This window comes from Mustelus asterias, chromosome 7 (assembly GCF_964213995.1).
Source record: "Mustelus asterias chromosome 7, sMusAst1.hap1.1, whole genome shotgun sequence".
NCBI classification, from domain to species: Eukaryota; Metazoa; Chordata; class Chondrichthyes; order Carcharhiniformes; family Triakidae; genus Mustelus; species Mustelus asterias.
The window spans coordinates 47,943,924-47,960,073 of NC_135807.1; the positions used below are offsets into that span (position 1 = coordinate 47,943,924).

At 43.1% G+C, this 16,150-nt stretch overlaps 1 protein-coding gene across 1 annotated transcript in view; it reads left to right on the forward strand.

Annotated features, from left to right (window-relative positions):
* The window catches only part of mmp16a (matrix metallopeptidase 16a (membrane-inserted)), a 241,736-nt gene that overhangs the window by 100,598 nt on the left and 124,988 nt on the right, over nt 1–16,150 (forward strand). The window contains exon 4 of the mRNA XM_078217046.1: nt 8,279–8,583. Within this exon, the coding sequence (XP_078073172.1) occupies nt 8,279–8,583 (305 nt within the window). The remainder of the gene's footprint in view (nt 1–8,278; nt 8,584–16,150) is intronic.

The following is a 16,150-nucleotide window of genomic DNA, read 5'->3' on the forward strand; positions in this document are numbered from 1 at the left end:
CCATACTTCAAGAACACTGAGGTTAATATCAACAGTCCTCCATTTGTCATGGTTAAGATCAGTTAATCCAGATGGGACATAAATGGTCTATCTGGCTCAGTCCACAGTAAATAGTGCATTTTCCACCTGAACAATTGTGATACTGCAGTTTAAGTTTTAACAACACCAGGTTAAAGTCCAACAGGTTTATTGGACTTTAACCTGGTGTTGTTAAAACTCTTACTGTGTTTACCCCAGTCCAACACCAGCATCTCCACATCATACTGCCGTTTCACAGAGTTGGGCAGGATCTGATTCTGAGATCCCCATGCCCATTTACAGCAGCAGTGTTTTTGCTGGGATGGGATAAGGGTGTAGGCAGCAAGCCCACACAATGCACTCATGACCTAGCCAGTTCCATTGTGGATGTAGGCATCTCATATTACTCATAGCTTTCATGGAGTGGGGTCAGCTTCTTGAGGGTGTGGTTCACAACTTCTCAGAAGAGTCCTGAACCATGATCTGGATTCAAGAATCTTTTCAACGGTATGTTTAAAAAGTCTTACCCATGTCTGTTCTAATGCCCTCCATGCCAAGCATTCATAATGAGGCTATCTGTGAACTATATCAACAAAAACAGATGGCAAGGCATCTGTGTCCCCAGATGGGCATATTATTAATGTTTGGCTGAACTCCAAAACTCACTAATGTAATAGCTCAGCAAGAGTTTCTGTTTTCACGGACTGAAGTGAAGTATTTGCTTTGATTAATTGAGAACATTGTGAGGTTATAATAAGTTATTCTTTCTTTGAAATGTTTCTTTCAATGACTATATGTTTATTTGGACAAGATTAAAAGTGTGAAGTAAGGTAAAGCTTCCATTATTGATACCATAATGGCTCTGTCTGATTGACACCTTTATAGAGTTATAATAGCAGAAGTTCTTTCAAAACAGATTTAAAATGCATTTCAAGGCTTATTATATGACTAGTTGTATGAGGCATATTGGGTGAGTGGGCATGGAGGATGCAGGGAGCCATGGGGTCATGGAGTTGGCATAAGCATATGAGGTGGCATGGGAGCATGGAGGGCATGGAAAGAGGGTGCTGAGGGGATGTGAGGGTTGAGCTCTAGAGGGCCTAACACTCTAATACAACTAGAATGAAGTTACAGAGAATGGAGGCTGCCTTCTAACTAGCCTGCTTCAGCACTTGCCCGACTCAGTGGCCACATTCAAACTACTTCTGGGGATGACGGGCTTGACTTGATCCTACCCTACCTCTCCAGAGTGAAAAGAATGTGTGTGGGTGCCATTTACATGGAGAAGGTCTGCCAACTTGAGCTTTCTGCCTCATTAGTGAAAATTTGGCCCTGTGTGCGTGCTCTTCCACCAGACTTCATTTGCTAGCACCTTTACAACACAATTTCTCAGCGTAACATGGTGCATCACTTCTGCTGTTTTAATCATCCGTCAAATGACAATTCATTTAATTGGCAAAAGTATAAAAATATGAGACATGTGGAAACTCTTCTGCTGCAACTTAAGAGTTACTCACCAGTTTCTCACCAGAGGATCAGAGCGATCCAGGGAAGCACACTGCATTGACCTCACATACTCAGTCCACATGATACAAAGGATATCTTTTTGTTTAATTTTGCAAAAACCACTTCAAACAACGAGGATTTTTTTACAGTTATGTTTAGCTGAAGTAATAAAACCAGGAAATCCTGGAAACGCACAGGCTACAGCCAGAGAGAGAGAAACAGAGTGAGCATTTGACTTTTTATCAGAAGTGGGAAAAGTTGGAAATAAAATCAGAAAATGCTGGAAACACTCAGCAAGGCCAGGCAGTGTCTGTAAAGAGAAACAGATTTCACATTTCTGATTGGTGATGAAGGGTCACTATCGACACAAAACATTTACCCAGTTTCTCTCCGCAGACACTGCCTGACCTGCTGAGCATTTCCAGCACTTTCTGTTTTCATTTCAGATTTGACGCATCTGTAATATTTTTACTTTTTACTGGGAAGAAGTCAGAAATGGAATAGGTTTTAATAGATGAAATGGGGATGGGTGAGAAAAAGAAGAGAAGGGAAGATCTGCGAAATGATGGAAGACAGGAGAGATTAATTGAAAAAGAGCCTGACTAAAGGATATGATGATGAGCCAAGAAAGAAACAAACAGTGTGTCCAGGGCACTTGTGGGTGGCAGAATAATGAATGCCACCCAAAAGCAGAAATAAGACAAAAATAAGGATAAGATCGAAATGTGCAAAAAAATGAAATGCAATATGGGGTTAGAGATTATGGGGGGAATTTTCCCATCCCACCTGTCATGGGAATTGTAGTGGGCGCGGGCGGATCATGCAAAGGTCTGTTGACCTCGGGCGAGATTTTCTGGTTTTGGGGCGGACGTGACCTGAAAATCCCGCTCTATGTTCTGAGATAGTTAAACCCAGTGTTGAGTACAGAAGGCTGTGAGGTAAGGGCCTAATCGAAAGTTAAGGTGCTGCTCCTCAAGCTCATGTTACGCTTCATGGCCACACTGCAATAGGCCAAGGTCGGGAAGGTCAGCAAGGTGGACATTTAAAATGACAGGCAACCTGAAGCTCAGGGTCATGGGGAAGGATGGTCCCTTTAGAATGCTGAGGAAGGAGGGCAGGGGAAGATGTGCTTGGTGGTGGCATCATGTTGGAGGGGGTAGAAAGGCAGAGAATGATCCATTGCATGCAGAACCTAGTGGGTGGAAGGTGAGGACGTGGGGAACCCTATTGTAGTTATTGGAGGGAGGGAGGGAAAAGAGTGTGGGAAATGGAATGTTCAAGGGCCCTGTCAACCATAGTGGGGGAGAATCCTCATTTCAGAAAAATAGAGGACAGCAGAAGCGCTTGTATGAAAGGTTTCATCATCAGAACAGGTGTGATAGCAACAGGGAAACTCGGAGCATGGAATTGAGTGCTTACAGTATACAGGGTTTGAGAAACTGTAGTCAATGTATTTGTAGGAATATGGAATTGAGTGCATATAGTGTACAGGGTGTGAGGAACTGTAGTCAGTGTATTTGTGGGAATATGGAATTGAGTACATACAATTCACATGGTATGAGGAACTGTGGTCAACGTACTTGTGGGAGCCAGTGGGCTATAGTAAAAATTTGTTAATAGTGTATCCCCAGAAATAGAGACAGAGAAGTCGGGAAGGGAAGGGAAGTGTTTGAGGTTAGATAGTGGAGTCATGGTCCAGGGGAGTTACAGGAGTAAGTGTCCGAGATATGCCGTTCATCCTCTGCTAGGTAACAGCACCACTCTTGTCAGCAGGTTTGATGATGATGTTAGGGTTGGACCCGAGAGAACGGAGTGCTGCAAGTTCAGAGGGAGACAGGTTTGAGTGAGTGAGGTGAACAAAGAAATTGGGATGGAAGATGTCATGCTGGTAATCCTTAATGAAAAATGAAGGGGCTAGAGGGAGAGTTCCGGGTGGAGGGAGATGGGTAAAAGAGTCCACTGAGTGGATGGAGGATTCCTGATGAAAGAAATGGACTTACAAAGTGCTCAGAATATTATAAGAAATTGGAGCAGAACAAGGCCTATCAGACTTTTGAGCCGGCCCTGCCCATTCAAGTCTGATGGCAGCAGGGAAGAAGCTGTTCTTGAGTCGATTGGTGCGTGATCTCAGACTTTTGTATTTTTTTTCCTGACCGAAGAAGGTAGAAAAGAGTATCCCCGGGGTGCATGGGGCCCTTGATTATGCTGATTGCTTTCCCGAGGCAATGGAGTCAATATTGGGTACGTTTTCTCCCCTGTGGACACAATCTATTTCTGATCACCAAATAAAATGGAAATGGTTCAGGTGACTACCACATTGCAGGATTATGGTATGGGCCAGACCTGTGCCATGTTTAGTAAGACCAATAGTGTCTTCCACCTAATAATGACAAGGTACCTTTGACAAGGTACCGCATGGTAGGTTGTTGCATAAGGTTAAATCTCACGGGATCCAGGGTGAGGTATCTAAATGGATACAAAATTGGCTTCTTGATAAAAGCCAGAGGGTGGTTGTAGAGAATTGTTTTTCAAACTGGAGGCCTGTGACCAGCGGTGTGCCTCAGGGATCAGTGCTAGGTCCACTGTTATTTGTCATTTATATTAATGATTTGGATGAGAATATAGGAGGCATGGTTAGTAAGTTTGCAGATGACACTAAAATTGGTGGCATAGTGGACAGTGAAGAAAGTTATCTCCAACTGCAATGGGACCTTGATCAATTGGGCCAGTGGGCTGACGAATGACAGATGGAGTTTAATTTAGACAAATACGAGGTGATGCATTTTGGTAGATTGAACCAGGACAGGACTTACTCAGTTAATGGCAGGGCATTGGGGAGAGTTACAGAACAAAGAGATCTAGGGGTACATGTTCATAGCTCCTTGAAAGTGAGTCACAGGTGGACAGAGTGGTGAAGAAGGCATTCGGCATGCTTGGTTTCATCAGTCAGGACATTGAATACAGGAGTTGGAATGTCTCGTTGAAGTTATACAAGACATTAGTATGGCCACACTTGGAATACTGTGTGCAATTCTGGTCACCCTATTATAGAAAGGATATTATTAAACTAGAAAGAGTGCAGAAAAGATTTACTAGGATGCTACCGGGACTTGATGGATTGAGTTATAAGGAGAGGCTGGATAGACTGGGACTTTTTTCTCTGGAGCGTAGGAGCTGAGGGGTGATCTTATAGAGGTCTATAAAATAATGAGGGGCACAGATCAGCTAGATAGTCAATATCTTTTCCCAAAGATAGGGGAGTTTAAAACTAGGAGGCATAGGTTTAAGGTGAGAGGGGAGAGATACAGAAGTGTCCAGAGGGGCAATTTTTTCACACAGATGATGGTGAGTGTCTGGAACAAGCTGCCAGAGGTAGTAGTAGAGGCGGGTACAATTTTGTCTTTTAAAAAGCATTTAGATAGTTACATGGGTACAATGGGTATAGAGGGATATGGGCCAAATGCGAGCAATTGGGATTAGCTTAGGGGTTTAAAAAAAAAGGGCGGCATGGACAAGTTGGGCCGAATGGCCTGTTTCCATGCTGTAAACCTCTATGACTCTATGACTCTAATTAGGTTCTTATCTGCAATGGCAAGGAAGCATCACTTTGGCATGTTCAGTTTCTATTTCACCCATGAGTTTACACTCTGTCCAGTCCTTGGTGCACACACCAGCCCCTGCAGACCACATCCTCAGCACCTACAGGTACTTTGACCCGATGGTGGAGGAGACAAAGAGTTGCTCAGCCCAGTTCCAAAAGAACATGCCCACAGTCTTTCTGCAATTCACTTGATCTCCCAAGGCCAGTTCAAACCCGTGCCATGTTTAGTAACACCGATAGTGTCTTCCACCTAATAATTAGGTTCTTACCTGCAATGCTGAGGAAGCATCACTTTGGCAAGCTAACAATGGGTCTGAGTGGTATTTGTGATGTTATTCATGTACAGGAAGGTTCTGTCTTGAGTACCTCTGCTGCCTGGGATTCTCACCCCGTCCTCTGCCTCAATCCTTCCTGATGAACTCAGCACAAGGTTCAACATCGCAAACGAACAAGGCAAGGCGAAGGGGCAGCCCTGCCTGTTTGCCTCCAGGTTTGATTGAAACTGTTTGATGTTTGTCCATAACAGTTGCATCCAATTGCTGATTCTGTCCCCAAACCCCACTTTGGAGAGCACAGCCATCATGTTGGTGTTTGTGGTATTCTGTCAAAGGTCTTCCCCTGGTCCAAACAGCTACAAAGAAACTAGACGCAGGAGTAGGCCATTCGGCCTCTCAAGCCTGCATCACCATTCATTATGATCATGGCTGATCATTGAATTCAATACCCTGATTCCCCCCACATCCCATCATCCCTTTAACCCCAAGAGCTATGCCTAATTCCTTCTTGAAATCACATAATGTTTTCGCCTCAACTATTTTCTGCGGTAGTGAATTCCACACATTCACCACTCTCTGGGTGATTAAATTTCTCCTCACCTCAGTATCCTCAAACTGACTTCATTCCATTGTCCTGCACATAGGTGATTGTATCGCGGATTGTACAAGGCTAACAAAAATCTTCCTGCTGCATACAATGCAGCGCTGATCAAAGTGGATCACCAACTCCCAAGCAGCATTGACCTGATTGGCAATGACCTCAGACAGAATATTGTAGGTCACATTAAGCAGTTAAATGGGACACCAAATCGGAGCGGTCAGTGATTTGTCCAGACTCCTCTGTGCTGTCATTTTAAGACCTCCCTGATAGAGGATAAGAAGGATTGACAAGCTGTGCTATCAGTGAGCTTCACGTCAGACAGTCTGGCACAGAAGGATTCGCTAAGTTTGGCTACGTTGTTAGTAATCTCAACCCTAATTCTGCAAATTGTAGATTCAAGAGCAACACCAGTGTTTGTGCTTTAAATCTAGGCTGCCCTGTCAATGTGGTGCTGAGAAGTGCGACTTTTATAAAGGTGTGGATGTCCAGGAAGAAGTTGAGCAAAGATTAAAAACAAACAAGAATGGTGAATGGTGCAGGTCAGGCAGCATCTGAGAGAAACAGTTAACAGACTGAATTTTCCGGACACCTTGGACATGGATTTGGAATTGGGGGCAGAGTGAGGGGGCAAATCAGGAAAGTAGTGGGAAAACTCCTCGGGACAGCTCCACAATGCTGATGCACCTTCCAGCCGCTTTCCCAGGGATGGATGGTGAGGGGAGTTGACAGTCCACTCCAACGAGGTAGCCAGTAAAGGCCGTGCTCAATGGCCATTATCCCACAATGACTCAATGTTCCTGGCTTTGAATGGACTCCCCATGGAGTCTGGAAACCAGAAACTGCATAGAAGTGACCTCTGGGTGGCAGATCAGAGGACCTCCTGGGCCTTGTCTTCAATGCCCCATGGCGGAGCCACAAGGCTGAAAGAGTCACAGCTGTCATGCCATTGTGCCAACTGTCGTGGCCATGAACATTCCTGCTGTGCACTGATTGAGTCTAACACCTCTGAAGCTGCCTCTTTTAAACATGTTCTGCAAACATCTGAGAGTGTCTTCATCTTGAGGGGCTTGCCTGCTCTCCTACCTCCCTCTGCAATGTCTACCTCTCCCCGTGGCTGCGGGCCTACTCATTGGGCCTCAAACATTGTGATTCTGGCCACCATCCTTTATTGGGTGGCAAATGTGGAGGTGGCCAATTTGGAGGCTGCCTCATGTAATGTTGCTCCAGCGTGAGCATTGAGGCCATGTGCAAGCTCAGTCCTGTCCTGACACCAGAACCCTGATACCCTCGGGAAAACTAAGCTCAACGTTTCAAGTCAATGACCTTTCAATGAAAGGTTGAACAAAAACTAAGCAAACATACTTTGCAATTGAATTTAAAGATTCCTTGTCAATATTTGAAGAGTGAAGAGTTCTTAGATCTTCTGGCAGTGCTTTTCTGTTAGCTAAAGGGAAAAAAGTATTTTAACTGCATATTTTCTCATTGGTATTTGTGGGACAAAGCTGGTGTGCGCTATGTATTGTATTTGCTACCTAAAGAATGGGTACTGCAGTTTATAGAATGAAATGACTTGAGGTGCCTTGATGTCATAAATATATGTTTTAATTTTATGGTATCCAATAGAACAAGTTATTATATTTAAAAAGAACATTCAAATATTTTCATCAAATCTCTGTCTGAATTTTCATAGTTTCTTTTATTTGAAAACAAAGAAACTATAAGTGGCAGCATGGTGGCACAGTGGTTAGCACTGCTGCCTCACAGTGCCAGGGACCCGGGTTCGATTCCTGCCTTAGGTCACTGACTGTGCAGAGTCTGCACGTTCTCCCCAAAAGACGGGCTGGTTAGGTGCGTTGGCCATGCTAAATTCTCCCTCAGTGTACCCGAACTGGTGCCAGAATGTGGCAACTAGAGGATTTTTCACGGTAACTTTATTGCAGTGTTAATGTAAGCCTACTTGTGACACTAATAAATAAACTTTAAAATTTAAGAAAGTTAAGGCACCTCAATCTTGCTGGAAAACTCAAAAGTCTCCACAATAATTATGGCATTTCCTAATCTTCTGCAGAGCTAGACACAACTTTTCCTGGGGGAAAAAATCTCCAAATGTAAAATAAACGTATTTACGAGGTTACATATATCCATTCATGATTTTCAGTAATCCAGGCCAACTATCGACTAGCTGAGAGGAATAAAAAGTGCTGTTATGATTTAACAATGCCACAGGCCTGAACCCTTTCACTAAGGTTGCCATTTTCTTTCTGATTTTGCCCACAGCATTAAGAACTTCACTCCTAAAGTAGGAAAATTAGAAACACACAGAGCGATACGGCGTGCCTTTGATGTGTGGCAGAATGTAACTCCTCTGACATTTGAAGAAATACCGTACGTGGAGTTAGAAAACAAGAAGAGGGACGTGGACATTACAATTATGTTTGCTTCTGGTTTCCATGGTGACAGCTCACCCTTTGACGGAGAGGGGGGCTTCCTTGCACATGCTTATTTCCCAGGACCTGGCATTGGGGGGGACACTCACTTCGACTCCGATGAGCCATGGACATTAGGAAACCCAAATCATGATGGTAAGCACTTTTATTTACAAAAGTAATCTGTAGCATGTTTGAAAGTTCCATGTACATGCAAAACTTATTACAATGCATGGAATAATTATGACTCTTCTCATCTTACTTTGAAACCCTCTTGATGCTAATGAACATTACCTGGATCCAGGAGAAAAATTGCTGTAACAGGAGGCTTTTATCAACAGATAGTTTATTATAGGAGCTGATACTATAAATACATTAGACACTGACATTATTGCTTTGACTCTTTAGAGACAACATTAAAATAAACAGTGAATCGAGGCCACAGCTGTTTCCTTTCAAAGGATACTGTAAATTAAAGCTGCATTACTCTGACATTTCCATAATAATTACATACAAGGTATACCAAATCCTATATTTTCCACAATTTACTTTGCCGAATAAACGACTTGCAGTATAGAAAACTTATGGGGGGACTGGGTGGTTTGCAGACAGACTAATTCTTCAGTGCTGTGGGAGATGCAACTGGCTCCTCTAATTTACAGTAAGTGGTTGGTAGCACATTCACCCCTCAATCACAAGGTTGTGGGTTTAAGTCCTGTACCAGTGCCTGAGCACAAAAGTCAGGGCTGACACTTCCATGTAGTACTGAAGGATTGTCAGAGGTGATACGTTTCAGATGTAACATTGAACTGAAGCTCCATATGCTTGCTCGGGTGGATGTGAAAGGTTCCTTGACATTATATTGATTTTTCGTCTCTCACCCAATCTTACTGGCTCGCCACACTGATCAATTGGTATGGCGAGCCGGTAAGATCCCACCTCATGTGTTCTCTTCACAAATTACTTTCCTACCTATCTTAGTGTCATCAGCAAATTTATCTACCACGCATTCGGTTCTTTCATTTAAGCCATTAATATAGATTGTAAATTGTTGGGGCAGCACGGTGGCACTGCTGCCTCACAGCGCCAGGGACCTGGGTTTGATTCCCGGCTTGGGCGACTGGCTTTGTGGAGTTTGCATGTTTTCCCCATGTCTGAATGGGTTTCCTCCGGGTGCTCCGGTTTCCTCCCACAGTCCAAAGAGGTAGGGGTTAGGTGAATTGGCCATGCTAAATTGCCCCTTAGTGTTCCGGGATGCGTAGGTTAGAGGAATTAGCAGGGTAAATATGTAGAGTTGTGAGGATAGGGCCTGGGTGGGATTGTTGTTGGTACAGACTCGATGGGTCGAATGGCCTCTTCTGTGCTGTAGGGATTCTATGATTCTTTGCTTCTAAATAGTTAAGGCTCTCACATTAATCCCGATTGCATTCTACTTGTAGTATGTTGCCAACCTAAAAGAAACCATTTAATGCCTGCTCTGTTTCCTGTCAGTTAACCAATCCTCTGTCCATGCTAATATGTTACTCCCTATACCATGAGCTCTTATTTTATCAAGTAATCTTTGATGTGGCACGTGGTCAAATGCCTTCTGGAAATCTAAGTACGCCACATGCACAGGTTTCTCTTTGTTCACATTGCTTGTTACTTCCTCAAACAATTCCAGTAAATTAGTCAAACATGAATTCCCTTTCACAAAATCCCCAGCGTCCTGGCCAATGTTTATCCCTAATCAACATCACAAAAAAGCAGATTATCAGGTCATTATCAGATTGCAATTTGTGGGAGTTTGCTGACTACAAATCAGCTGCTGTTTTTCCTATATTACAACAGTGGCTACATTTCAATAAAGGTTATTTGGTGTAAAACATTAGTCGTGAAGAGTGCTACATAAAAGCCAGGCTTTTAAAGTGATGAAGGGCCAAGGCCCAAAGTGCAAAGTATTGACTCGTTTAAAACAAACAATGAAGGGTTAGGTCTGACAAACTACATCAAAACTATTTGAAAAGCAAAATACTGCAGTATTACAAACTGTCCATTTTGCATACCTTGGAAGCATAGAAAAGTTACAGCACAGAAGGAGGTCATTCGGCCCACCTTGTCCATGCCAGCCACCCAGCTGCCCTTTCTAACCCCGTAAGAAGTTTAACAACACCAGGTTAAAGTCCAACAGGTTTATTTGGTAGCAAATGCCACACAAGCTTTCGGAGTCTTAAGCCCCTTCTTCAGGTGAGTGGGAATTCTGTTCACAAACAGGGCATATAAAGACACAAACTCAATTTACATGAATAATGGTTGGAATGCGAATACTTACAACTAATCAAGTCTTTAAGATACAAACAATTCATTCCAACCATTATTCACGTAAATTGAGTTTGTGTCCTTATATGCCCTGTTTGTGAACAGAATTCCCACTCACCTGAAGAAGGGGCTTGGAGCTCCGAAAGCTTGTGTGGCTTTTGCTACCAAATAAACCTGTTGGACTTTAACCTGGTGTTGTTAAACTTCTTACTGTGTTTACCCCAGTCCAATGCCGGCATCTCCACATCTTTCTAACCCCACCTTCCTGCACCAGGCCCATAGCCCTATAGCTTACAGCACTTAAGGTACAAACCCAGGGACTTTTTAAAATATTCATTTTGAAAGTGTTTAGGGTCTCTGCCTCCACCACCAAGTCGGGCAGCAAATTCCAGACACCCATTACTCTCTGCATAAAAAAGTTCTTCCTCATGTCCCCTCTACACTTACTGCCACTCATCCTGAATCTATGTCCCCTGGTTCTAGAATTCTCTGCCACGGGAAACAATTGTATGTTTTAAGGTGCAACTTTCAAAGCGATTCATGTACTTAAAACAGTTTTGCACTGTGTAAGTTTAAAGACGTATTCCACTAGCTTCCAGTTGCCTGCCATAACTTTGATGCATGATCGGTGAGAATTCTGGCAAAAAGGAATAAGTGTTTGTGAGTGCCCAAGGTTCTCCCATTACATTTCCCAGGAAGTTCGGAAGACCACCATGCCCCCCACTATCCTAACCTTGCAAATTCAACTTCATATTCTTTGGATGTATTGTGAATTTTGAAAACGATTTTAATGATACTTTAATAAAATTGTTTTTCTATAATTTTACATGGGGAGCAAAATATACCAGCAGAAGAAACATAACGGGGTCAATATCTGTCTTCCCCACTTGGGCAGAAATTTGGCAAAATCACTTTCGATGGGGGCGATCTTGAGCCTGCATTTGGTGTTCTTACGAGTGCTGGCGGCAGAAGTCGTAGTTCTTGCCAGCAAGAATGCGATTTCGAATCTTCCCTGCCCCTCGCTGGCGGCATCATCAGGTTCACTTCCATAATGGGCATGAACCTGCTTTATATTCATTTGAATATATTTAAATGTTATTAACCCGCCCCTTCACCAGATATTGACCCCCTGCTGTATATTGACATTGCGCCAATGTGACTTCACTCAGCACGGTTTACAACAGGTTCACACAGACACGAACCTGCCATGGTGATCTCCCTGATGGTGTAAAAGTAAGTATAGCCTTCACAGGAGAGGGACATGGCCAGGCAGTGCCCCGGCAATGCCCCCTGGCACTGTCCCTGAGTAAGAAGTTTAACAACACCAGGTTAAAGTCCAACAGGTTTATTTGGTAGCAAAAGCCACACGTGTGGCTTTTGCTACCAAATAAACCTGTTGGACTTTAACCTGGTGTTGTTAAACTTCTTACTGTGTTTACCCCAGTCCAACGCCGGCATCTCCACATCATCACTGCCCCTGAGCACAGGTTCGCACTGCCAGATTGGCACCATGCCCATGCCAGTCTGGCAATGCCAACTTGGTGAAGGTGGGTGCTGGCTGACACTGTGGGGCAGGGGTGGGGGAATGTGGGTGCCGGCTGAGACTGTGGGGATGGGACCGATGATCTGGAGGAGAGGTAGTCCCTGATACCTCCATAGTGGGCTGGGGGGGGTAGTGGGGTGGTTTATACAGGTTATGGTTGGGGTGTCATTTAAAGATGGCACCCCGATCTCTGTGCAACCAGATTTTGCTGGCATGTTCAGGCCCCACCTCCCTGTATGAAGGCGTCAAACAGGCACCCTTGATTTTTTTTGGCAGTGTCGTAAGATCTGGAGTGTAAAACAACCTGTTTCTCTGGTTTCTCACCAGAAACAACACTCTGCCATTTTTGGGTAAGATTTAAGCCTATGTTATGGGGCTCACCCTCATTTTATTCCTTTGTAATGAACAGAATGAAAACAGGGTATAATGGGCGCCAAATTATCAGAGAAGGCGAAGAATTTCCCCAATAAGTTTTCTCATTCCTCAAAAATTAAATTTCGAAAGATGGTAGCAGAAGTTGCAGTAGCCCTTGAAGCCTGTCCCACCATTCAGTTAGATCGTATCTTCAGCATGCTCCTAAAATTAATCGGACCTCTGGTGAGTTTTGTTTGTAATTACAGGAAAGAAGGATAGCTAGGCTGTTATATTATTGAGCTTTTTTCAATCCAATGTTTTTCCTTATTGTTTTATTTGCAATGGCATTCAATTGATTGACTTCATTAATCTCATTATAAGTCTGAAATCCTTGTTTGTTTTAGTTAAATATGAAACTAATTTTCAGCCACTAAGCAAATATCAGAAGAAAAGTGAAAAAAATACTAAGGTGGGGAGATGTTTAACATGAGAAATAATGGGACGAATTTTCCCATTCCACCTGCCACGGGAATCGTAGCGGGCGAGGGGTGCACCATGGCAAGGTCCATTGACCTCAGGCAGGATTTTCCAGTTTCGGAATGAGCGTGGCCGAAAATTCCCACCCAATGTGTGTGTGTGCTCATATGTGTGTCTTTGCATGTATGTGTTAAGTCTCTACTGTGCATATTATATGTACATAATAATAAACAAAGCAGGTATCATTATGAATTTGAATGGGGACACATCAATAAGTCACATCATAAAGGCAAAATACTGTGGATGCTGGAATCTGAAACAAAAACAGAAAATGCTGGAGAAACTCAGCAGGTCTGACAGCATCTGTGAAGAGAGAATAGAGCCAACATTTCAAGTCTGGATGACCCTTTGTCAGTCGACAGGGCTGGGTTTGCTGTTGTTGTTTCCAACGCTTAGTACAATGCTGTGTGGTCAGTCAGGTTTCATTCCTTTATAACTTTGCATGCTGGTGACTGGAATGTATTGCAGATACTGATTAAAATGGTTAAGTTTGACTCATATATAAAGACAATGGGAGGGAACACTCTAGAAGTCAGAGGAAGCATTGTTGAAAATGTTTACGAAAGAGTTTGCCTAAATATTTGAACCTGGCAATATTGTTTTCTGAATATCAAAGCCTACAGCTCATAAACACTATCATGCTGATGTCAATGAATGCTATACCCAACCACTTCTTAGGAGTGTTGTTCAATTTATTCTGCTTCATTCTCAAAATAAGCAATTAGAGTTTCCTTTACTCTCACGGTGACACAGTGGTTAGCACTGCTGACTCACAGCGCCAGGGTCCCGGGTTCGAATCCCGGCTTGAGTCACTGTCTGTGTGGAGTTTGCACGTTCTCCCCGTGACTGCGTGGGTTTCCTCCCACAGTCCAAAGATGTGCAGGTCAGTGGATTGGCCATGCTAAATTGCCCCTTCGTGTCAGGGGGGCTAGCTAAGGTAAATGCATGGGGTTATGGGGATAGGGCCTGGGTGGGATTGTGGTCGGTGTAGATTCGATGGGCTGAATGGCCTCCTTCTGCACTGTAGGATTTTATGATTCTATGATTCTAAATTTCTGTTTATTACATTTAGAAACCTATCATTTTTAATGTTCATTTATGTGATATGATTTACTGCCTCATTGAATCATTATCACATCCGAACCATGGGTGAAAAGCCCCAAATTAATAGAGCTCACCGAACCAAATTAATTAAGGTAACTCTGCCAATAGTTTTGTAAAAATATCTATTTTAAGAATGGTTGCTGTGAATTTTCAGAGTTACGGAGTATTACAGTGTTAACTGGCTTAGCTGAGAGCATATTCGGATCCAAGTTGGAAAATGGAGCTCTTCTTTATTGCAAAAATATACTTTATTCATAAAATATCTGAAAGAACATTACAAACATTTCAAAATTGCCATCACACAAAGTACGATAATATTCAGGTTCTCTGCACACATCATGTTGCACTCTGAGGTGCTTCAATACAGTCAAACAAATGTTACAGAGTTTTACCCTTTTCGAAGGACTCAAAGGTTTTAGCCAGCTCATTCAGAGTTTGTGGTATATCCCGGCTCTCCCCCATGCTGTTCTTAAGACCTCATATCCCACTGCAGAACTTGAGCATAAAACTCCAGTGTAGTACTGAGGGAATGCTGTACTGTCTGAAGCGCGGTCTTTTGGATAAGATGTCCCATTGGGGAGAGGTGAAAGATTCTGTGGCACTAATTTTAAGACAAACAGACGAGTTGGACAACATTTATCCCCCAACTGAACAAATTATCTGGTCGTTATGATGTTGCTTCTTGTGGGAGCTTATGCTGATGTGTTTCCCATATGACAATAGTGACAACATTTCATTGACTACAAAATACTTTGAGACATGATGTGGTCATCCAATGCTTCATATAAACGCCAGGCTGAATTATCCGGCCTCCCGCGGCATGTTTTCTGGCAGCGGTGACGGTTTTCCACTGACCGCCAGCGGGACTTTCCAGTCCCGCGAAAGTCAATGGCCATTTATGTTGCTCGCCAGCCACACCACCGGGGAACCTGTCACAGTGGATCAACTTCAGCGGGGCTGGAAGATACAACTGGCAGGAAGGACTGGAAGATCCCAGCCTAAGTCTTTTTTTCACTCACTCCTTTAACCCCGGACACTATCTCTTCCACCTTCTTCCTTTGGGAGAAAGATACAAAAGTCTGAGGTCACGTACCAACCGACTCAAGAACAGCTTCTTCCCTGCTGCTGTCAGACTTTTAATGGACTTACCCTGCATTAAGTTGATCTTTCTCTACACCCTAGCTATGACTGTAACACTACATTCTGCACTCTCTCATTCCTTCTCTATGAACGGTATGTTTTGTCTGTATAGCGCGCAAGAAACAATACTTTTCACTGTATGATAACACATGTGACAATAATAAATCAAATAAAATCAAAATCAAAATCAAATCTGTGCAACACAGTTGAATGCCAAAAACAATCAATTCATTTGGACCGTCACAAACTAGATCACTTGTCAAATACCGGAATTTTAGGTACAAATATTCTCAATATTTGTAGGCTGGGAAAGTCTTTCCAGCATTTTCTGTTTTTATTGCATATTTCCAGCATCCGTAGTATTTTGCTTTTGAATCATTTCTATCACACCTGTAGTAAAACCACTGATTTGTGCACTTAATGAGCTTAAGTCGGTAGAAGCTCACTAATGATGCTGTAGAGTGTTGAAGCCTCTAGTGTCTTTTATCTGTCTGGCTTGGTTAAACATGCACAAAACCAATTGCACCCAGTAGATTCTGAATTCTCTTGGACCATGTCAGACAACTCTTATGGCTTTAGCACATAACATAATGCAGCCATTCCTAATTAAAACGATTGCTAGCTGGAGTGCTGCCTGTTACTTGCAGTAAATTGTAATATTAGCTCCAATACGTTCTCCGACTCCTCGGCCAGTTAATCATTTTTTTTAACTGTAAGGAGTAAAGCTGCTTCCGTGTTCATCAGGCC